The 24490-nt window shown below is 40.5% G+C and overlaps 1 protein-coding gene across 1 annotated transcript in view; it reads left to right on the top strand.

Annotated features, from left to right (window-relative positions):
• Positions 1-24490, top strand: part of DNAH14 (dynein axonemal heavy chain 14) — a 230549-nt gene that overhangs the window by 94584 nt on the left and 111475 nt on the right. The window contains 9 exon segments of the mRNA XM_087718645.1: positions 3585-3653; positions 4178-4364; positions 8955-9051; positions 9885-10072; positions 10660-10749; positions 11288-11419; positions 12214-12429; positions 13792-13861; positions 19552-19769. Of these exon segments, the coding sequence (XP_087574771.1) occupies positions 3585-3653; positions 4178-4364; positions 8955-9051; positions 9885-10072; positions 10660-10749; positions 11288-11419; positions 12214-12429; positions 13792-13861; positions 19552-19769 (1267 nt within the window).

Here is a 24490-nt window from a genome sequence, read left to right on the forward strand (position 1 = left end):
AGAGGGGTGACCGGAAAGGGGCGGGGTCGTTTCGTAAGAGACCTTACAGGAGTCAGGAAACAGGGCAATCCTCTCACCCTTCCTCCTACCAGAGACCCTTTCAGGCAGGGGGGGATAGGCACCAAGACAGACCCTTTGGTGTTCGTGCCAACCAATCCCAGTCTTCCTTTCGGAGAACATTCCGAGGAAGAGGAAACAACAGTGGTAGCTCCCGTCGTTTTCGTAAAGGAAAGTGACGGTCGCAGGGATCCCCCCATCGGGGGTTGGCTACGGCTGTACGCCGACAGGTGGGAGGAGATAACATCGGACAAGTGGGTCCTCAATACCATTCGAAGGGGCCTTGTCCTGGACTTTCTAACCTTTCCTCAGAGAAAGTTTCTCCGCTGTCCTACCCTCAGGAACCCAGAGAAGAGGGAGCGCATGAGAGCAGAAATCTGCCATCTCCTAGAGATAGAGGCGATAGAGCCAGTTCCCAGGGATCAGCAGGGGAGGGGCTTCTATTCTATCCTCTTCCTTGTGCCCAAGAGTTCAGGGGGGTGGAGAGCCATCTTGGACCTCAAAAGTCTAAATCAGCATCTGGCTTACAAGAGGTTCAAGATGCAGCCACTCCACTCCATCCTGGACTGTGTGAGGGAGGGGGACCTATTGACAATAGATCTCAAAGAGGCCTACTTGCATGTCCCCATCCATGTGGCCCACAGGCGGTTCCTGAGGTTCTGTTCGGAAGGGAAGCATTTCCAATACAGGGCACTTCCCTTCGGGCTATCATCTGCGCCCAGAACATTCACCAAAATTCTGGCAGTGCTAGCAGCTCATCTCCGCAGTCATCCGGTTCGTCTGGAATGTTATTTGGAGAATATAATTATTCATTCTCTCACCACCAAGCAGGCACACCGCGATGTTTCTCTAACTGTGCAGACCCTGCAGCCCCATGGCTTCTCTGTCAACATGGAGAAGAGCCAGTTCCGGCCGTTCACCTGTATACAGCACCTGGGTGCAGTCATCAGCTCCACCTCCTGCCAGGTATTCCTTTCTCCAGATCGGCTGTCCAACCTGAGACGCAGAGTGAAACACTGCAGCCTTGCCAGGTCGGTACCAATCATCCAGCTGTCCCAGCTCCTGGGGATAATGATATCGTGCCTGAGGGTGGTTCCCTGGGCTCGTCTCCACGCCAGGGAGCTGCAGTGGTTCCTGTTACCCATGCAGAGGGCCAAGATCAGCAACTCACACAGGCGTGTTCGGCTCCCGCGAAAGGTGATCCGATCTCTGGCATGGTGGAGGTCCAAGCCAGTCAAGAAGGGCTGCTTGTTCAAGGAGCTGGAAAGACTAGTTGTCACCATGGACGCCAGTCTCCTGGGGTGGGGCGCCCACTGTCAGGGTCACCTAGCCCAAGGCCAGTGGACTCAGAGGGAGGCAGCCCACAGCATCAATTGGCTGGAACTGAGGGCAGCTCGCCTTGCACTGAGACGGTTCTCTGCTCTAGTACAAGGGGCTCATGTACTGTTAATGACAGACAATGTAGCGACAAAAGCGCATATAAACCGACAAGGGGGCACTCGATCAAAGGCCCTCATGCTCGAGGCGGAAGCTCTGGGCAGGTGGGCGGAACGTCATCTGGCTTCTCTCAGTGCAGATCATATCTCCGGCGTAAGCAACCGGGAAGCAGACTGGCTGAGTCGCCAACGCATCGACCACTCGGAGTGGCGCCTGCACCCGGACCTGTTCCAGCAGATCGTCAGGAGATTCGGCATGCCACAGGTAGACCTGTTTGCCACACACAACAACACACATCTCCCACGCTTCTTCAGTCGCTACCACTCGCCCCAGGCGGAGGGAACAAATGCACTGAGGTCAGTGTGGCCTCAGGGAGTTCTGTATGCCTTCCCTCCACTTCCGCTCATTCCTCAGGTGGTGAACAAGCTCCTGGCCGAAAAGGCAGACCTCATCCTGGTTGCTCCCTTCTGGCCCAGAAGGCCCTGGTACGCAGACCTGGTCAGTCTCTCAGTTCAGAGACCGTGGAGAATCCCTCGGGACCAAATTTCCCTCAGCCAAGGGGCCATCACCCATCTGGAGCCCCAGTGGCTACAGCTAGCCGTTTGGCACTTGAGGGGGAGCTCCTGAGAAAGCAGAAGTTCTCTGACCAGGTCATTCGAACAATCCAAGCGTCCAGGAGGCCTTCTACTACTAGAATCTACGATGCCACCTGGGCCACATTCTCACAGTGGTGCAAGACTAGAGACATAGAGGCCTCATCAGCCTCGATCCCTCAGACCCTAGACTTTTTGCAGGAGGGTCTGGATAAGGGTCTTGCGGTCAGCACCCTTAGATGTCAGGTTGCAGCGCTGTCTACTATCCTGGCTAGGGGCTCCTCTCGCTTTCTGAGTTAGCATCCTCAGATCAAGAGCTTTCTCAAGGGAGCTGCAAACATCAGCCCTCCAGCTGTTCACCGGTATCCGTCATGGGACCTTCCATTTGTGCTTAAGGCTCTGACAAAAGCCCCATTTGAGCCATTGAGAAAGACCAGTCTACGCCACCTTTCCATCAAAACTGCCTTCCTGGTGGCTATTACGTCCGCTCGCAGGGTATCCGAGCTGGCAGCTCTTTCTGTCAGGGAGGATCTGTGTGTAGTTCACCCGGACAGAGTAATTCTGCGGCTTGATCCGTCCTTTACTCCAAAAATTAACTCTCTGTTTCACAGGACTCAAGAGATTATTTTACCAAATTTCTGTCCCCATCCTTCTCACCCTAAGGAGCGTGAGTGGCACAAGTTGGACGTGAGGCGAGTCGTGTGCACGTATGTAAAGAGGACAAAAGACTTCCGCCGTTCAGAGCCGCTCTTTGTCTCCTTCCTCCCTGCGTCCCTGGGCCACAAGGTCTCTTCTCACACAGTGGGGCGTTGGCTACGCGCTTGCATCAAGCTGGCATATGAACACCAGGGCAAGGCGGCTTCGAGACGGGTCACCGCACACTCCACTAGGAGCGCAGCAGCTTCTGCAGCCTGGGCAACCCAGGCTTCTATTCTAGACATTTGTAGAGCGGCCACATGGGCCTCCCCCACGGCCTTTATCAAAAACTATAAGATTGACGCCTTTGCCTCAGCCGAAGCCTCTTTTGGCAGAAGAGTTTTACAAAGAGTGGCTGAAATGCCAGAGGCTACGGTGCTTCCCCACCCTGGGACTCAATAGCTTGGGCATGTCCCAGCATTGGACTCTCCGAGCAGTGCACTGGAGAAAGACCGTTGGCTTACCTGAACGGTCATTCTCGGGGCACTGCGAGGAGAGTCCAAACCCGCCCGGGGTGTTTATTCTATTGAACTATGTGACTGTATTGACTGTAACTGATTACAGGACGGTTTCCTTCGTTTTCAAACTGAGCATGCAGAGGCAAAGGGAGGCGTGGTCAACTAAAAACATCACTCAGTCCAAGGGCAGATAGGCTGTGTTAACCAGCATTGGACTCTCCTCGCAGTGCCCCGAGAACGACCGTTCAGGTAAGCCAACGGTCTTTTTATCTGCTTTTGTAACTTGGTACACTACTTATTCCCTAACTATAGTATATTGGAGCTGTTTTTATATTTAACACAGATTTGTACTGGAAGGAAAAGAAATTCGTCTGAAACCACACTGTGCAATTTTTATTACCCTGAATCCTGGGTAAGTGATAACTGTAGTTATCATTGTTCCATAACACCAGAACAGAAATAACCATTTTGGGGGGGGGGGTATATTTTACAAATATGTGAAGTTCTGTTGCATAAACTGGTAATTTTGATACAGTGAGTTTAATATTGTCCATAGCTTTGCACTTTCAAGATTTCAGAAAATGATATTTCTTAGTCTAATTTGTTGATTCAGGGATTGATCATGGAATTTTTTAAATGCAAGGAATATGTACTGCCACTGAATTATATTCCCATTTTCTAAATGTTGTAGTTTTAAATTACCACTATTATCAATTTCAGAAGGTTAAATAATTTTTCACTTGCAACTAACCATCACTTATTATCATAATTCGTTATCATAAAAGTAATAATATAATTATTTTCTAAACTTTAGTGAACTCTAGTTTTTCAGACTAGTATTGTATCTTTGTTGAAAGAATTTTTTATTTGTATGTGGTAAAGGTAACATATTAAAGTGTTCTTAATAAATGTGATGACATTAACTTTCCTTTTAAGATACAAAGGTCGTGTGGAACTTCCAGACAACTTAAAATCATTATTTCGTCCTATGTCAATGATAATACCAGATTATGAACTCATTGCTGAAATAATGTTGTTTTCAGAAGGTTTCAGATCAGCAAAATTACTCTCAGGGAAGATAATAAATCTTTACCAACTTTCTAGCAAAAGACTATCACAACAGGTAAAATACATAGAATATAATTTTATTTTTTATATCCTAAGTTTCTTCTGGAATGGAGCTCAATGTAGCTACATAGCATCCCCAGGGGATGCCCCTTAGAGGCAAAGATTTGGAAGAGTAATGCAGAAATCACATGTAAATATAGTATAAAATTACAGATAAATATCTGTGAAGCCGAATAGAATGGCCTACTGTCCATAATGACAGCAAACTAGTTTAGGAGGTACAAGATAGGCCCAAAACAACACAAACGCACACTTCTTCGCTTGCCTGCCTCTATGAATTTTTTAGGACCAAATATAATTTTTCTACAGGAAATGCACCTTTCAGTGAATATGCTCCTGAATCCAGTATAGGATTTTCCCTTCAGTTTCATTTCAAGCACTATAGCAATGTTAGCTATCCAAAGTCAATAGCAAGTGGATGACCTTAGGGGAGAGAGGGAGGTAGAGACTCTTTTCAGCACATTGGGCAAAACTCTTCTATTTCTTGAAAGGATTATATTTTCTGCTCATTATCCTTATATCATGCATTACTATTCTTAAAAGAAAGCTTAAAAGGTAATTGAGAATTGGTGTCTTCCTGCAAAGCACTCTGGGTCTGTGGTTAGGCAAATGCCCTTGCACTAGTGCTTGATATGTAGGAGCAAAATTCCCAACTGACAGCTATACACTACTATTACTTCCTACAGAGGGACAGAAATTTCTACTTTCAGCCATCTTATCTTCTTCCTGTACTCTCATTGATAAATATCCCACTGGATAATTAGTATTCTAGAGTTCTTTTGACAGCCTGTTAGGTTCAGTTAAGTTTCATTCTTGCACTCTGAAATGAAAGACCACAGGATTTCTGTGTTTCTTTCAGATATTTGATATAATATCATATACCAACACAACTGCCTTTTCTAATCTAAACACATTCAGCTCTTTCAATCCTTGTTCATATAACATTGTTTCTAGGCCCTTTATCTTCATTACTGTCTTTCTGTAAACTTCTTCCAATTTCTCTAAATCTTTCAAGTAGGGTGCCCAAATTGCATGTCATAAACAAAATAGAGTTGAGTGCATTTCTTTTTTTCTTGCAGCCACACAAAACTGATGCATCATATTAAATTTGTAGTCATTTATTATTCCACTGTCTTTTTTTTACAAATACTGTTATCCTGTATCTGTGCATTTTTATTTCCTAAGTAAAAAAAATTGTGCTTATCTGATTACATTTAGGGTTGTTACTTTTGTTTCCCCCATTTTTTTTGTTTCTGTATTAGCTATCCACCCAATTCTGTATCATCTGCTAAATTTATAAACATTCCTTCTACTTCCTATGATCACCTCTAGAATCACTGTAGTTTCTGGGAACTTGCTTTTTTCTTCCCCACACATGTGGCAGTTCCCATATTGTATTTTTAACTATCAAAAACTTTAGTTCTCCATAATTGATAGATAGATAGATGTTGTGGCCCAGCAAGAGCCGTTGGAGCTGCCACCAGACTCCGACAGCAAGGGGCCCTATGAGTCGGCCCTGGAGGATGTGGAGGACCCTGGTCAGGGTTCCGACTCTGAGCAGAGCGCAGAGAGACTGGTTGGCCACCAGGTGGCGCCTGAGCTTTGGATCAGTGGGGAGGAGACAAGGGAGAGTGATCCGGACACCAACAGTGAGTTGTTCCGGGATGCACAACGTCGAAGACCTACTCGGCGTCAAGAACAACTACGTAATTACAGGAGGTAATTACGCTCAGCTGATGGTCATTAGGTTCCTCTCCAGACTATAAAAAGACTGCTGGTGCCACGCCCTTCTTGCAGAAGTCAACGCTTGGACTAAAGAGAAACTAACTTGGCAGGCTGGATTGCTGCCAGAGTTAGTCTGAATTGCTGCCAAGGTTTGTCGGACTTGCTGCCAAGGTCCTTATCTGTTTGTTTATTTGGCTTTCAGCCACCAAGATTCTGGTCTTGTTATTAAAGGATGTTTCATTTTACGCTTGTTTCGGCTTTCGTTACTGGACGGAGTAGGGGGTCAGAACAGATAGATATCACTGAACCAAACAGGACTTGTGTAGCACTGCCTTTTCTGAAAGATTGTTAGCACTTTGTCATCTTAATTAAACAATTAATACATATTTTTATTTTATTTTGTTTTGAATATATCTAATGAAACTCTTTCCAAATATCTTTGAACCTCAGATCATTAACATTCCTCACACAAGTGCTTAATCGGAGATTTAATATCCAACCCTGGTTTAATTTAAAGCTACTGTGCAGCTTACCCTTCTTTGACCAATCATGTTTTAACCAATCCTTTTTACATACAATCCATCTCATGGTAGCAATCTATAATCCAGCTAACTCAAATCATGGTCCCCTACAGCAAATCTTTCCTTAGCCTATATAGCCATTCATTTATAGTGTTTTTCTTTCCTAACAAATAAGATTTTGACTTTATAGTGAAGGAGTGAGTATCAAAGGGTGCAGAACACATTCCATGTTAGAGAACATTAGAAAAGGGATTGAAAATAAAAATCACAGTATTACAAAATTATATTTGCACCTGGAACATTGTGTACCATTCTAGTAGCCATAAATAAAAGAGCATATAATAGAGCTGGGGAAAGTGCACAACCAGTTTAGTGTAATGGTTAAGGTCCTGACCTAGAAACCAGGAGCCTGAGTTGAGTTCAAAGTATTAAAGGTTAATTACATGCCACCTAAAGACAAGATTCTGGTCTATTAATGGTCACATCAAGCAGCATGATGTTTCAGTGATTAAGATCCTGAGCTTGTCAGTTAGAAAGCTGACAACCCAGGTTTGAGACCCTAGCACTGCACAATGTGGTGACTCCTGTTACTAATGCCAGATCTTACTAACCTAGAAGGCTCTTTCAGCCGAGAATCAAAGATGAGCCTTGTCCCCTTGAGTCTATCATGACTGGACTGGGAAAACATTTAAACCTTAATGGTGCTAGATATCAAATTGGCACTAGGTCAGCAAAATTTATGGGCTAGACTTGGATCTCATGTGACTCTGCAGAGATTTAACCTTGCCCCTGGGCTCAGCCTGATCATCTACTACAATTCTAGTCCTACCTTAGGCATGAAAGCCACCTGATGACTTTGGGCCAGTTAGGCTCCCATCTCATTGAGTGTTGTTGTGGGAAAATAGGAAGAGGATGAGCTTTATATAAGCTTGCTGCCCCAGGTTACTTATAAAGTAATAACAGTGGTATTAAAAAATCTATAAAATAAAATAAATAAAAATAATTCAGTATGCCTCAAGGAGCTTTGTTTTTTTATCTGAAAAAGCTAGAACATTTGGAAAGAAAATGACTAGTGGGGAAACACTATTGAGGTATTTAAAATCATCATGACATAGAGAAAGTAGACAGAGAGAATTTTTCCCCATTTCTCAAAATGCTAAGACCAAAGGTGATCAGTGAAACTAATTAGAAGGTGATTTAGAAAAAAACAAAAAAATACTTTGCATAGTGCATAATTAATCTGTGGAACTTATTCTAACAAATTATCATGATGGTCATAGAGAAATTAGATAAATTCATGAAAGACAAATTATCCAGGATAACTTAGTGTTACTTCCAGTCTGGAAGTAGTGTGCTTGTAAATTCTGACTTTAGGATACAATAGTGAGAACTGCTTATGTCTCCATCTTCTGCTTGGAAGCAGCCCTGAAATATTTGCACTACTGTGAGAAACGAAATGCTGAAGTTAAATGCATTTTGATCTGATGTAGCGCTTTAATTCTTACCTTCCCTCAGCAATTTTGGCATGGTGTTTCTATTCATACCAAAAAGGAAGCAAAGTAGGAAGGAAGGAAGGAAGGAAGGAAGGAAGGAAGGAAGGAAGGAAGGAAGGAAGGAAGGAAGGAAGGTGCTTTTTCAAAAGGCAATTGGACTTCCTTTGTTTTTCCCTGAAGACTTTTAGCTTCTCATCCAAGAAGCTTCTTCAGTTTTGACTGAATGGTGGAGAGTTGAAGGATTTATGTTCCTTGCAGTCATCTGGTCATTAGTACTCACTCTGAGAGTCATTGAGGCCCATTGGAGGTTTATCTGTGCTCTCAAGATCACCTGAATAGTGCAAATGAGTGTGGAACCTTCTTGGAATCACTGAAAGGACACATTCCTTACAATACAGCCCTTTTGGCAGTTCCAAGAAGGGATCTGGGATCCACATGCATAGTTTACAAGCCTCCACTACCTGCTTATTTGACCAGCCTCCACTACCTGCTTATTTAAAGCAGCAGTTAAAACATCAGCCAAACCTTGTACCAGAGCTTTGAGATCTATCCCAGGTTTCCTCTGGAAACCCACCTGAGCAGCTATCAAGCAGGGTAGAGAAAGCCTCAGAAAACTTCAAAGCTAAAGGAGATTATTTGTTCCTGACAAGAAACTAATAACGAATATACTAATACTCTAAATCAGCATGATTGCCATGGGACAAATTATACATTAGCTCTGGAAGAGTTCAGTTGGAAATCAAATTAGTTAAATTGATGATAATTTTGAAAAACATGCTATTTAATAATTGCAAAGAAGATATCTGCAGTGCACAAAAATAAATTCTGTTCTTATCTTATTTTTAGGATCATTATGATTTTGGCATGAGAGCTATAAAAACTGTATTAATAAGAGTTGGTCAAAGGCGTCAAGAGTTGAAACTACAGTAAGTTTTCTTAAGTGGTTTATATTAAAGATAGAACATTATTATATCTCAATTTGTGATCTACAGGTTTTATAAAAAGACATGTTTTTAATAGAGGAGAGACCTGTTTTACTGTTATCCTATTTATATTTCTTTTTAGAGAAAGAAAACTAAATTCAATAGATTTATCTATGCATGCTTAACAATACTCAGAAGGACTTATTGTCTCATAGAAGTGCAACCTAAATTACCAAAATTCTAAATATTCCTATGGGAATATCTACATTCATTAACCAGCAAAAACTATCCATGAAATTAAATTTCTTGATCAGTTTTGTTTCTGACTTCCAAAGCATTCAAATTATAGTTCTGTCATATCATAGAATAATGTTTAATTTGTAAGGTCTACCGAGGGAGGAGGCAGAAAAGAAGGAAGGAGCTTTGACTGACAATTAATTAGCCATTGTGCGATTAAATATAAGGGAAAAATTGAAGTATATGGATTAATAAAATAATGTATTAATTTTTACTTTAGAATAGACATATTTATATCCACATTAGTGGTAATCTTCTACATACAATTTGGTGTAAATTTAGTTTCTCCGGGTCCTTTTTGCCATGTTTATTTACAAACCACACAAATTAATTTTTTTCATTTGTAGATGAACATTTTTACTTGTTTGTTTGTTTTGAACATGACAACAATTCAGTCTAATATGAATAGGAAAAGAAGCACAATAACAATAATATACACAACTTTAGCAATATATGATCAAAAATATGCATATGAGAATATCTCCTTAAAAAGTGCAGCATGGGTGGGTTAATGAAAACAGTATGAGAGAATAACTCATGAAATTCTAATTATTAGTTTTCTTGTATAATAGATACAATAAAAAAAGGTTTCCTGCAATAGAAGAAACTCTAATCACAATTGACATACTGAAAGAAGTGAATTTACCAAAGTTAATTGCTGAGGATGTTCCAGTATTTGAACATATTATCAGAGATCTCTTTACAGAAATGGAAGTTCCAAAAGTAAATCCTAAACGATTAGAGGTAATAAAAATAAGAATAATTATTGTTGATATTAGCTATGGAAAAATATTTTTGAAATTAGGATTTTTTATTGTTATTATCCATTCAGTTTGAGTGTTTCAGCGATTTTGTAAAGGAATTTAGAGCTGACCTTTGTGTATGTATGCGTGAGCCATCAAAGGGGGACTTGGACAAGAGTTGACAAGATCCAGAGATAGGACGAAGTGGGAGAAAGAAACTCAGAATAACTCTGCCTTGATTTTAGGATAAAATGGGACAGAGAAAAAGGTAGACAGACTTTAAGGATCCCATTAATATATGCTAAAAGAGTAAAGCAGTATGCCTGGAATACCAGTAAATTGGTGTCGTCACTTGGCCTATCTTGAAAAAATGACAGATATTCAGGGAAGATGAGGCATATTCAGGTGTACGTTCAGGTATACTCAATGTCAAGACAATGAAATTGATTGTGCCTCTTTAATTTTTTCCCCTAATGTTTCCAGAATAGTTATATTTTTCCTTAATACTAACATTTGGTTATTTTACATATTGTCAAATTATTGATCAGTCATCAAACTTCTAACCATCTGTTTATGTTTTTTAAATAGAGTGCAATATCTCTTGCAATACAGCATTTATCTTTGCAGCCTTGGGAAAATCAAATAGAGAAGGTTATACAACTATACAATCAGCTTATGGTGAGTGCAGCGGGACAGTTGGGTAAAATATGATATGGAGGTTAAATATGATACAAATATGTAGAACTCAAAACTTTATAGTGAGACGTTACATTACAGGAATTGTATTTCACTAAATGCTAGAAATGGATGTTTATGGTGGAATGTAGTCAGGAGTCGCAGGAGATAGGGCCTCTTTCCCAGAGAGCAGAGAGACATCAGAGCTTGGAATAGTTGATCAACAGGAAGAGAACAAAGTTGAAGCCTCCCTAGCAATTCAAAACTGTATCTATAGTTATTACAAGTAATTGCTTTAGTCTGGTAAGATTCTGTTGTAGACGAATAACAATAAAGGGACTATTCAGAAATAACTATATAATCATTCTTGGTTATTTGAGCCTGACATGTTGCAGCAATTGAGGAGTACAAAATCCCCATCAACAAAAGCTTATAAACATACACTTTGTAAGACCTTTAATTTGTATTTACTAAAATCTAAGCATTAATCATCTAAGGAATATGAATGTTGCAGATTTGATATTTTAAAATACATTTTCAGGCTCGTGGTGGTGTGATGCTTGTAGGCCCCACAGGTGGAGGAAAAACTACCATCAGAACAATTTTAGAAAAAGCCTTGATAATCTTTCCATTAGTTGATACGGATAGTGCTTCCAAACTTGATGTTTTTCAGGTAAGGAATTTTTTTAAGTTACTCTTATGGTATGTATTAGTAATTGATCTCTTTTCCTGTAACCTTTCAGAGCGATAATCCATATGAACTTTGAAATTTTAAATATTTACTAGTTATTAAACAATGAGTAGTTGGCAGTCATGTTAAGGTATTGCCATAAAGTGTTCTGGTAAGATTTCTGACAGAAAGCTGAACATCCAACATTGAAAGAAGCTGTGCTTGATAGGTTAGCATGGAGAGTGCGTCCCTATAAAGTTGCCAAGAATTGGAAATTAGTGAATAGTAAAAACAAAAAGCATTGGCAGTAGTCAGTCAACTTTCACTAATTTCAGAAAGCCAAGGAAGCTTTGATTTAGGTTGATACTTGAATGGGAGCATGCCAAGAAATTACAGGACAATATGTTGAATAGAAATAAAAAAATTATTCAGGAAGAAAGCAATGGCAAAATATGTCCATGCTGTTTTCAGAAGATTACTTATATGTGTTCATCAAATCACCAAAGATCATACTTGATTTGAAGAAGACTTTAGTAGGTTCTGTGATCATTCAAATTTAACATGGTGCTAAATAAGGGAGACTTATGATGGGTTCTTGTAGTTGGGGCCATTGCAGTGTCAGTCATGTGATTATGATTCGGATGCTCAGGAACCAAATTGCAGCAAAAATGTTGCAGTGTTTCCTGGCCATGTGGTGTACACATGTACACAAAATACACAAACCCTTTTATGGGTTTCTATTAATAGGAAATAAAGGTAATAATTGCATATTTAGAAGGATTTTTTTTCTATCTCAGAGTAATCCAAAGAGAAGCAAAGTGGATACTTTTGTTGTAAACCCAAAGTGTGTTACTATTGATGAACTCTTTGGACAGACAAATCCTAGTACAATGGAATGGTCAGATGGATTATTATCATCAGTAGTAAGAGGATTTGCTAAACTTGGGATCAAAAGAGCTAAAAGAAAAGATCCAAGCCTTGGTATTAATTCAGAAATGCAGGATTTATATACAGTGAGTACACAGTAATGTAGTAGGATATTGAGATATTTTTATTTCAAAATGTAGTTACATTTAGTTTACTAATTTATCATTTAGATTTTACTGAGTTTTTTGTTCATTTTTTCATTTAATAACTCACCAAACCCAGCACATTCTTCTTCAAAAGGTGGAAATGCTTTATTTATTATTCATTTAGCTTAAAATCCTCAATTTAAACGGTTACAATTATTTTAAATGCAGGATTCTGAGTTTTAAGTTGCTGCTCTTCTCCTGTTTATTTCCCAGGTAGTTTACTTTTTTTGTTGGGTGTCCTCTATTTTTATCAGCAATATGCAAACACTTTATAAAGCCTAGGTAAGGTCACACTTGGAATACTGCAATGCGTGACCCCCCCAGTGCGCATGCGCGCATGAAAGGCACTCCCCCCATTTTTTGCATTCTTTTTTCGCCTTCCCCCAGGCTCCAGAGGGTTTATAGAAGCCTGGGGAGGGTGTAAACAGCCTCCCCCCCCGGAGGCCCTCGGAGGCTTCAGGGACCTTCAGGAGGCTTCCCTGAAACCTCCGGAGGGCAAAAAATGACCCTACGAGCAAACCGGAAGTCCGTTCCCAAACTTCTGGTTTGCCCATAGGGCTGGTTTTTTGCACTCTGGAGGCTTCAGGGAAGCTCTTGAAGCCTCTGGAGGGCCTCCAGGGGTGGGGAAGGCTCTTTTTGCCCTTTCCAGGCTCCTATAAAGCCTCTAGAACCTGGGGAAGGTGAAAAATGGCTTTAAAAAAGCTGAACTCAGCTGGCCAGTGTGCACATGTGCGCTGGCCAGCTGACAGGGCAACTCCTCGCATGTCCTGACAAATGGCTCCATGTGCCACCTGTGGCACACGTGCCATAGGTTCACCATCCCTGTTATAGGGTTTCCTGTCTAGGGAGGGGGTTGGACTAGAGGACCTCCAAGGTCCCTTCCAACTCTGTTGTTCTATTCTATTCTATTCTATTCTATTCTACTTTCCTTTCTTTGGCAATCCACGAACCTCTATTTGTTTTGTTGTAAGCATATTCCAATGTACTTTCTTTTCTAGCTTCCCAGTTTTGCCTGTTTAGCCAACACTCTTATGGTGACTACAATTAGAAACAGAATTCACAGCCTGATTTTATTATGCTTTATTTCTATTTGTGTAAGATTCAAGAGATTTCATTTGATTGGGAACTTCCCAAAATTTCTTATAAAATTATTTTAATATTTGGCTTTGTAACTGTAATCTTCCATTCATTTCATGATTTTAAGGAAATCCAGCTCTTAGTTATGTTTACCATTTGTAAGTTATGTGATGTTTACCTAATATTATCTATTACAGTATAATTACTCTCATTTCTGCTTTTTAGCTGAATACAGTGAATATAGCTGATGCAGTTGTGCCTGATGAAGTTGGACAATCAATGGAGAATATTCAATGTTAGTATAATCTTATCATAACAAATATGGAAATTATTTCATTATCGTGTGTATCTTAGTTAAAGATTCAACATAGACAACTTTTTGATATTTAACTAATTATGCTCCAGCTCTACTGTAATTAGTTTCAACAGCCTCCCTAGGAACAAAAAGGTAGCAATGGAAATCATGTGATGGAAACCTGACCCTTAGGTTTCTTTCCATATGCATCTGGATATTAACATTCCATTGAATTAATACATAGCTATTACTTTGTTCTGTTGTGTGTGACTATGGAGAGAATGAATCAGATAAGAAACTGAACTCCACAGATCAGTGTGGGAAGAAAAAGAAATGTGAACCTAAAGAGGCAGAACATAATGAAAATCTTGAGAATATCAGGACATGCCGTAGGAGGTTTGTTAATGGTAGCGTTAGGCCACTCAGTTTTTCTCAGCCCAACTCACCTCACATGATTGTTATTGTGGAGAAAATAGGAGGAGAAAGGAATATTAGGTATGTTTGTCACCTTGAGTTATAATTTCTACATCTATTGCCTCTAGATGTAGAAATTATAGTAGGCAATACATTTATAGATGATGGAAGCCAGTGCATGGACACTGAATTCTAGCAAAATGGCATCTAAGATTAAATTCAGCTCTCCTACTGATTCTGTTTCAGGAGAGTCTGCTAGATGTGTTGTCTCCAAAAGGTAGGTGTGTGTGTGGGGGGGGTGTATACAGGGACTTTACAGGTGCTCTTCCATAACAGACAACAAAGAGAACAATAAATGAAGCAACATTGTCATTCCATACATTGCAGAAATATTGGAAAAGCTCCAGGAGATCTTCAGCCAACACAACCTATGTGCACACTTCAAACCCAAGAATACACACTAAAGTCAAAGCTTGTCCATCCCAAGGATAAAACACCCAGACACAAACTAAGAAACATGGTTTATGCAGTACAATGCAGTGATCCATGTGCAGATCTGTATATCAGAGAAATAAAACAACCACTTTATAAACACATGGAACAACATAGGAGAATAAACCCATCAGGACTAGATTCACAGTCCATTTGCATTTAAAAGACAAAGGCCACTCTTTGGAACACAGCAAAATCCACAATAAGGACCGCTGGTCATATATGTCAAAATTGAACAATCTTCGCTCTGTGGGTGGGGGAGGAATATGACATCATCTATTTCTAGTCTACAACATAGTCCTTTCAACAATTCCAAGAAGGTTCCACACTCATTTACACTGCTCAGGTAACCCTGATGACACAGATAAATCTCCAGGTAGCCCTAACAACTCATTAAAAGAATGGAAATGACCAGCTGTCTGCAAGGAGTATAAAATTCTTACATTCCCCACAATCTAGCCAGAGTTGAAGAAGTTTCTTGGATGAGAAGCAAAATGTATTCAAAGAAAAACCAAAAAGTCCAGTTGCCTCTTGAAAAAGCATCTTTGGGATGACAAAGTATAGTACTTTTGTTCAATTGTAGGCGTCTTTTTTGCTTGTTAAGTCAGGTGATATAACTTTTGACTTTGTTGCATTATTAAATATATCAAATACAATGAAATAGTTTATATAAAACTAAGCAGCATTTTTCTGGGATGTCAGAAAGACTCAAAATTCACTACTAGATATCTGAAAAATATCCAGAGAAATGAATCAAAGAATAATAGCTCTTAAATTTTAATTATTTGAAGACTTTTTTATAAGTTTCTGTTATAAATTAGATGGTCAAGGGAAAAGTCTTACTTAATAGAATAATAGAATAACAGAGTTGGAAGGGACCTTGAAGGTCTTCTTGTCCAACCTCTTGATTAAGCTTGAAACCCTACACCACTTCAGACAAATGGATATCCAACATCATCTTAAAAACATCCAGTGTTGGATCATTCACAACTCCTGGAGGCAAATTGTTCCATTGATTAATTATTCTAACTCAGGAAGTTTCTCCTTAGTTCTAAGTTGCTTCTCTCCTTGATTAGTTTCTACCCATTGCTTCTTGTCCTACCCTCAGGTGCTTTGGAAAATAGTTTGACTCCCTCGCCTTTGTGGCAGCCCCTGAGATAATGGAACATTACTATCATGTCACCCCTAGTCCTTCTTTTCATTAAACTAGACATACCCAGTTCCTGCAACCGTTCTTCATATGTTTTAGCCTCCAGTCCCCTAATCATCTTTGTTGCTCTTCTCTGTACTCTTTCTAGAGTCTCAACATCCTTTTTTACATCGTGGTGACCAAAACTGGATGCAGTATTCCAAGTGTGGCCTTACCAAGGCATTATAAAGTGGTATTAACACTTCAAGTGATCTTGATTCTATCCCTCTGTTTATGTAGCCTAGAACTGTGTTGGCTTTTTTGGCAGCTGCTGCACACTGCTGGCTCATATTTAAATGATTGTCTACTGGGAGTCCAAGATCTCTCTCACAGTTACTACTATTGAACAAGGTACCACCTACAGTGTACTGTACCTGTGAATTTCATTTTTCTTCCCTAAATGTAGAACCTTACTTTTTTCATCATTAAATTTCATTTTGTTAGATAGCGCCCAATGTTCAAGTCTGTCAAAATCCCTCTGTATCTTAAGCCTACCTTCTGGAGTATTGGCTATTCCTGCCAGCTTGGTGTCATCTGCAAATTTGATGAGTTCCTCATTTATCCCTCATCCAAATCAATGAAGATGTTGAAGAATACTGGGCCTAAAACAGAGCCTTGGGGTACTACACTGCATACTTCCCTCCATGTAGATGCAGTTCCATTGAGGACTACATGTTGAGTGCGGTTTGTCAGCCAGTTACGAATCCATCTGGTGGTGATGCTGTCTAACCCATATTCTTCTACTTTATCTAGTAGTAGGTTATGGTCGACAGCATTCCTCTAGTCCACAATTGTGTCACTTTGTCAAAGAATGCAATAAGATTAGTCTGGCATGATCTGTTTTTGACAAACAGACAAACCCATATTGGCTTTTGGTTATTACTTTGTTGGCTTCTAGGTGTTCGCTGATTCGTTGCTTGATTATCTTTTCCAGAATCTTCCCTGATATTGAGGTCAGGCTGATAGGTCTGAAATTTCCTGGATCTATTTTTTTTCCTTTTTTGAAGATGGGAACTACATCAGCTCTTTTCCAGTCCTCTGGCAGTTCCCCGGTGCTCCAGGATCTCTGAAAGATATAGTTCAGTGGTTCTGAGATCTTGTCTGCCAGTTCCTTCAGAATCTTGGAGTGTAATCCATTTGGTCCTGGTGGTTTGAACTTGTCTAGGGTAGACAAGCGCTCACTTATTATTTTCTTCCCTATTTCAACTTGTGCTCCTAATCTGATTTTTGTGGTGCTGGTTTTGATAGGTTGGACTATTTTTTCCCCCCTTTGTGTAAAGACAGATGCAAAAAATGAGTTAAGTAGTTCTGCTTTCTCCCTGTTGCTTGTCACCTTCTTAATACTTTCTCCCAGCAATGGACCAATTGTTTCCTTTACTTTTTTCTTATTTTTAACATGTTGGAAGAAGCTTTTTTTTGTTATTTTTTACTTTTGTCGCAAGCCTTTCTTCTTTGTGAGCCTTAGCTTTCCACATTTCATGTTTATAGGCTTGGGCTATTTGCTGATATTCTGCCTTAGTTATGTGCCCCTCTTTCCACTTTTTATACTTTTCTTTTTGTCTTTCACTTGAACTTGAAAAAAGTGTTACCCCTCTTCACTTACACAAATTTAGTCGCTTCTGTAACTTTTTAATTAGAATAAACTGATCTTCTATAACATTTTTTAAAAAAAAGTCTGGTACCACAAATCCAAGAATTGTTTCTTACTGCACTTTAAGGTACAATTTAGGGTTCTTTGGCATTGTCAGTTTTCCCAGTAAGTCTGTGTTGTAAAATTAGGGGTGTCTTCTGTTGAAGTGGCTGTTGCAGCCCTTACACTCTATGTTGTAGATGATGCCTTTTTCCTGGGGCTGCTGGGTTTTTTGGTTTTCTTAGGATATGTTGGAGGTTTTAGTTGGTTTGTGTGCCATGCTAATCCATGTGTTTGTAATAGTCTGTTGGTGTTTCTTAGATGTTTTTGATGTATGACAGTATTATCCTTTTCACAGCTTGAGTTGGTTGTACTCTATCAGATTGAGTAGTCAAATGGATATCCATTTTGTTGGAGGTATAGATGATATGTTCCCTTTTTCTGATGTTGAGGATGCTGCAATATGTTTGTGTTGATCTAAATAGTTTTCTTACATAGTTTCTGTTGTGGGAAGTTGAGTTGTTACTTTGGTAGTGGAACACTTGGTGTGGGTGGCTTTTCCAATAAATTTGTATTTCCAATTTGCCATTGCTGTCTCTGCTGATGGATAACATGTTGTTTTCTTTTTCCCTTGTAAATTTTATATCTTTGAAAATGTTGTTAATGGTTTTGTGTGTGTTCTCCAGTTGGTCCTTTTTATTATGATGACAAAGGTGTCATGTACAGATGACTATGGATGTGAGTCCTTTACAACATACAGTGTAAAGATTGCAACAGCCACTATGTAAGACAACAGGCAGAAAATTAGCAGAACAGAAGACATGATGAAAGCTCTTTAACTTCACATAACCATAGTTTTAAGTGGGGAACTGTGAACATCCTTGTCCAAGCCAAGGCTAAAAACCTAGAGAATTCTTGAAATCCTGGCACTCTAACAAATCAGGCATCAATAGGCACATAGACGTAAACAACATCAATGTACTATTCAAAAAAGCAACCAATAATATCAGTGCTAAAAAACCTCCTCATCAGCAATCAACACCCAAAGACTAATACTAGCAAATCAAAAAGGATCTGCCAAACAAGCTAATAGTAAAAATCGCAATCAAAGAACCACCAAGATCATTCCCACCACCACCAGGACAAGCCACTAGAATATAAAATCAGAATAAACTCCACTCCCTACTATCATTGACTATATTCCCAAATTGGGTAATGACACATCTGCAAAACAACAATCAAGATTAGAAAGCACTAAGCAGTGTGTGTCTGTGTGTGTGTGTGTGTTCATTCTTAACTATTCTTACAATTCCAGGTGGCATAATGATCCCATAGCAGATTTTTCTATTGTTCCCAATTAACATATAATAATGAACCATTTAAAAAGCAATAAAACATCATAATTTCTTCTCTAATTTGATTATCAGAAAATAGATAATTTGAGAATAGGATTTAAATATGTTTTTCAAAAAAAACAAATGGATGTGTGATTTTTTAAAATAAAATGTGAATATTGTGTTAAATTACCATATTTTTTGGAGTATAAGATTCACCTTTTTCCCTCAAAAAAGAGGGTGAAAATCTGGGTGTGTCTTATATACTGAATACAGCATTTTTGGCCTACCAAAATCCTGCCCCCTTTGCAAAATGGATGTGCAGAGGATTTGAGAGGTGTGCAAAGTACTCCTGAGAGCTAAGGAGGGCAAAAAAAGAGCAAAAAACAGTCTGTTTTTGCCCCACCCAGCAGCCAGGGGCACTCTAAGAGCCTCCAAAAGCTCTGCATGTCCCCCCCACTTTTGCGTGCAGAGGGCTTGGAAGGCCTGCAGAGTGCAAAAACTTTTTCTTTTTAATTTACCTCTTCAAAATCACGGTGCGTCTTACACTCCGGTGCATCTTGTACTGAAAAATACGGTACTATTTTACATTTTTAAATGTACTAAAACTAGATTTTTTTTGTTCTTTTAGGTGAAACTGCTGTTGACTGGCAGTGGATTATCCTGGATGGTCCAGTAGATCCACTTTGGATAGAAAACTTAAATTCTGTGTTAGATGACAGCAGAACATTATGTCTTGCTAACAGTGAAAGAATTTATCTATCATCAGCCTTCAGAGTGATATTTGAAGTGGACAGTGTGTCTGAAGCCAATCCAGCCACAATTAGTAGATGTGCCATGGTTTACGTGGTAGGTTTTGTTTAAAAAAGTAATTGTATATTTTCACATGATATATATTTTTCATTTGCCATCTCTAGAACAATAGCACAAAATAATTATATTTGCAAGGAGATGAGTGATTTAATGCTCACTTAATGAATTTCAGATGTAAAATGTGTGCACTTGACTAGATAAATATATTCCATAATGAATATTTCATAATACAGTTTCATTATGATTTTGTGACTATTCTGGAAATTAGTGAGATCAGACCCAACCAAGATCCCAAGAAGAATGAAGGCATTACAGATTCATTGCCCACCTACCTTCTCTTCTGCTGATTTGTTGTTTGCTACAAATATACTTTTAATTTTAGTTTTTTGGGGGAAAGAGAGATTTTTGGCATCAAAATAGATGATCCTAGCAACAACTAGAAAGTTTTTCTGAGTTTGCTGTTCTTATTCTGTTCATATTAAAACTCAGGAATAGATCTGAGAATTATCAGAATGACAGATTTGTATGAAAAAGATTTCAAGCTGCCCCAAGAAGATTCATTTAATCCTTTTTCTAAAGAATGTGACTTTCTACTGAGTCCAAACCCATTTTTCTAAACATTTCTTCATTGCACTAAACCAGGGCTGTCAAACTCAAGGCCCATGGGCTTGATCTGGCCTGCAGGGTGCTTAGTTCTGGCCTGCGTGGCTGCCCTGAAAACAGTGAAGGACTAGCCTGTGGTGCCTCTGTCACTGAAAATGGAGCTCAGGAGGGCCACGTGCGCCCCTCCTGAGCTCTGTTTTCACTGGCAGAGAGCTGCAGGAGGCCCTCACAGCCGTTCTCCCTGACCTCTCCTTCCTCCGCTGGAGACAATGGATCTCCCCAGCCCTGCGTGGGCGCCTACCTGCACAGGTGCCCCTGACACAAGTGATGTCAAGCTGACCATGCTCACTTCACCCACGTCCATCCCACCCATGTCTACTGGCCCCCCAAGATCAAACACAACCCTGATGCGGCCCTCAATGAAATTGAGTTTGAAACCCCTGCACTAAACTATCTGAATCATACCTTGTGAAAATATACCGTGTTTCCCCAAAATTATGACATGTCCTGATAATAAGGCCATGCCATATTTTTCCTGTGGGCAAAAATATACACCCTCCCCAATATTAAGCCACCTGGACAACCCGCCCCTCCAACTGGGCAGAGCGCCACTCACCAACCTAGCGATATCCCAAAGGTGCAAATCCATAGGAGCTGGGGGAGGGGGGGCAAAAGCACTCACATTGCTTGATGCCTTTGGGATACCACTAGGGGGTTACCGGACAGCTGCTCTCATGAGCAGCCACCCAGCAATGGCCCTTTCCAGCTGGGCAGAGCATCACTCACCGACCCAGTAATATCCCAAAGGGACTAAGCCACATGGCGCTCTGCCCAGCTGGAAAGAGAGGTTTTGCGAGCACTTGTTTTGCCTCCAGCTCGCGTGCTTCCCAGTCTCACCATTCCCAGCTCTCCCTGCAGGGCCGGGCCAGGGCAGCGGTGGCACCGCCATGGCCCTGCAGCCGCAGCCCTGCTGCCACTGCCGCCGTGCTCCAAGCATGACCGGCTTCAAAACTCCGGAGATCCACTGCCAAGTCTTCTGGCAGCGGCCGCTCTGAGACTATGCTCTATGGTTGTGGGCTGGCTGTTGGAAGACTCTGGTGGGACAGAGAGTCTTCCTGCAGCCAGCCCACAACCATAGAGCGTAGTCCTAGAGCGGCCGCTGCTAGAAGACTCGGGAGTAGATCTCCGGAGTTTGGAAGCCAGTTATGCTCGGAGCATGGCGGTGGTGGCAGTGGGGTTGTGGCAGCGGGGCCATGGCGGTGGCGGCACCCTGGCCCGGCCCTGCAAGAAGAGCTGGGCATGATGAGGCTGGGAGGCACATGAGCTGGAGGCAGAACAAGTGCTTGCACAACTTCTCTTTCTAGCCAGGCAGAGCACCACATGGCTTAGCGCCTTTGGAATATTACTGGGTTGGTGAGTGGTGCTCTGCCTGGCTGGAAAGGGGGGTTGCCAGGCAGCTGCTCATGAGCGTGGTCACCTCATGGCGGCTTTGTGGCAGCGCAACACAGCCATTTGCCCCTGAGGCTGGGCCTGGCTCTTCGGGCGCCCGCTCACAAGAGAGCAGCCACCCGACAACCCCAAACCAATAAGCCCCCCCCCAATAATAAGGCCCAAACAAAATGGGGGGGTTCAAAATAAAATAAGACCCTGTCTTATTTTCAGGAAAACATGGTAAGATTTTAACTTGTACTTCACTCTCCTATAACTTAACAGGTATATGCTAATAATCATATATTTCATTCTTTAATAAACCATATCCTAGGCATTATGAAAGAAAAGGTGAGTAGTTAGCTTTAGAAAGGGAGCAATGAAAAAATACTTCTGGATCACATTGTGTGTAAATATAGTGCTATACAGGAAGTAGAATAATGAAGTAGAACAAATAGTAGCATATCGTGGGATCATATTTTTTAAAATCTTTGACTTTGAGCTCAAACACTAGCCTAATTGGCATTTGAATGAAATAAAAGTTTTTTTCCAGGAAGCTTAGTAAAATATTCCTCAGTTTCAGATGATAAAATCATAGGTGAGGTATTTTCCAGTCAGTTAGCACCTAGTTCTTTGAAACTTATTTTAGACTTCCAGGGGAGGAAGCTGACGCCACTGGGAGCTCAACAGAGCTCCCCTCAGAGTTCTGGTCTGTATATCTAAGAGATCATTAGATATCACCCCTTTTTGGCAGAAAGGGGCAGGGAGCAGTTCAGTCGCTAGGATTTCTTCGTAGTTCACAGCCTTGTTTCTTTTTTCGCTGTGAACGGAGGAGAGATCCAGCATCAGCTGAGCTTTTTTTTTCTCCAGCCAGTTCTTCTCAGCTGTTTTTTTTTTAGCTCTAGACAGGTGGGCCCCCCCTCAGGACAAAGCTAAGCTATTTAAAGTTATTTAAAATTAATCCGAGCGGGGTCCACTCCTGAGATGCCTTTTTTATTACTATCTTAAACACCAGCCTCAATTTTGCTTAAAGCTTCTTTGTTCAGCCATGATACAAGATGGCGATTTTATAACGTTTGTGACTGATATGTGACTACTTAACTGGCTATACTCTCCTGAAGACCTCTCATCATTAACTATTAAAAGCCTATAAATAACACTTTGAAATTTGAGGGGAGCGAAAACCCTGTTTATTTGTTTATCTCCAATTTTTATTTATAATGGCACCAAGATCAAAGCAGGCAAAGCGCTCTCTTACGAAGGAGTTTAAAGAATCTGCTATAAAATCGCTGCCCTTGCCCCCTACGCCATCTGCTGGAGATTTGTTAACACAGGAATCTCTTTTTCAAACGCTTAAGGATTTCAGACAGGAAATTAAGGAATTTGTACTGGATTTATATGACAAACTTGAGGCCAAAATTGCCCAAATAAAGGTGGATATGACTGGAGTTATGTCGGTTATGACAGATTATATTGCTGAAATGGAGGACAAATTGGAAATTTTGGAAGAGGCTAACCTTAATCTGACTTCTAATATCCAAACGCTACAACAAGAAATTGGAAATGTTCAAAAACAACTCGTTATGATAAATTATAATAGGAAAGTGTTTGCAATAAGAGTTAGAGGACTGCGCGAAAAGGAACAAGAGAATTTAAAACAGACTTTTGTTGAAGCTTTTAGTCGTTCGGTGGGAAGTCCGGGACTTAATTTTGATTGGCAGATTCGAAAAATTTATCGCCAGAATTCGTGTGTAGCAGAACAGCGACAGCTCCCGAGGGACATAATTATATATTTTTCCACAAAAGAATCCAGAAATGCGATTATACAAAAGTTTTACAATAATAGGCTACGAATCGATGGACAGGATTTGACTGTTTTTAAAGAAATTCCATTTCAGATGTTGAAAGCAAGGAGAGACTATACTTTTTTAACTCAAGAACTTAGAAACTCCCAGATACGGTATAAATGGGAAGCGCCAGAAGGTATTACAGTCACATTTGAGAATCAAAGATATCGTCTCAATTCTGTTCCGGAAGCTCGAGATTTTTATTACAAGACTTTGAAGGCGGGACTTCCTGATTCACCCGGAAACATGGAAAGACAAGGAGAAGGAGAGGACAAGCAGCGGACCATCTAACTACAAGACGGAGGGCGTTGCTCTCCCCCTTTCGGAGAGGCAGAAGAGCGGAGATTAAGGATCTAGCTATAACTTTAAGATACCTTTTTTTTCTTTTTTTTAAAATTTCTGGTTTGAATAGGACTTTGCGATCTTTGTTTGGTATAGAGGGGTGGAGCTGGATATTGATGAAATATTGGGACTGAATGAGGCGGTGTGGATTCTGGACACACATTTTATGGGACCTATATGCTTGAACTCTAACCTAAATTGCCCAGGACTTTAAAGTGAAGAGAAAAATCGTAATTTTATTGAATTTTGGTTTGGGATGAATGGAGCTGGGAAGTGAGGGGTAGGTGGAAGGGTAACGAAAGTTTGATTAGATTACCTTGAGGTAGAAGGCAAACTGATTTTTGTATAAACTGTTACTTGAATATAAGGTTAAGAAAGACTATTTGGAGAGTCTACAGGAAGTTGGGGTAAATATCAAAGAAGCAAGGGACGAAGATAAGATACATATGGAATGATCTACACTGGTTAAACTTTAATAATGATGGGAGGCTGAGCCTAATGCAAAGAGTTCTTTTTTGTGTGTGTGTTTTTTCTTTT

The sequence above is a fragment of the Thamnophis sirtalis genome, unplaced genomic scaffold, assembly GCF_051295495.1.
Source record: "Thamnophis sirtalis isolate CommonGarterSnake01/CBP01778 unplaced genomic scaffold, rThaSir2_p1.2 scaffold_6, whole genome shotgun sequence".
Taxonomy (NCBI): domain Eukaryota; kingdom Metazoa; phylum Chordata; class Lepidosauria; order Squamata; family Natricidae; genus Thamnophis; species Thamnophis sirtalis.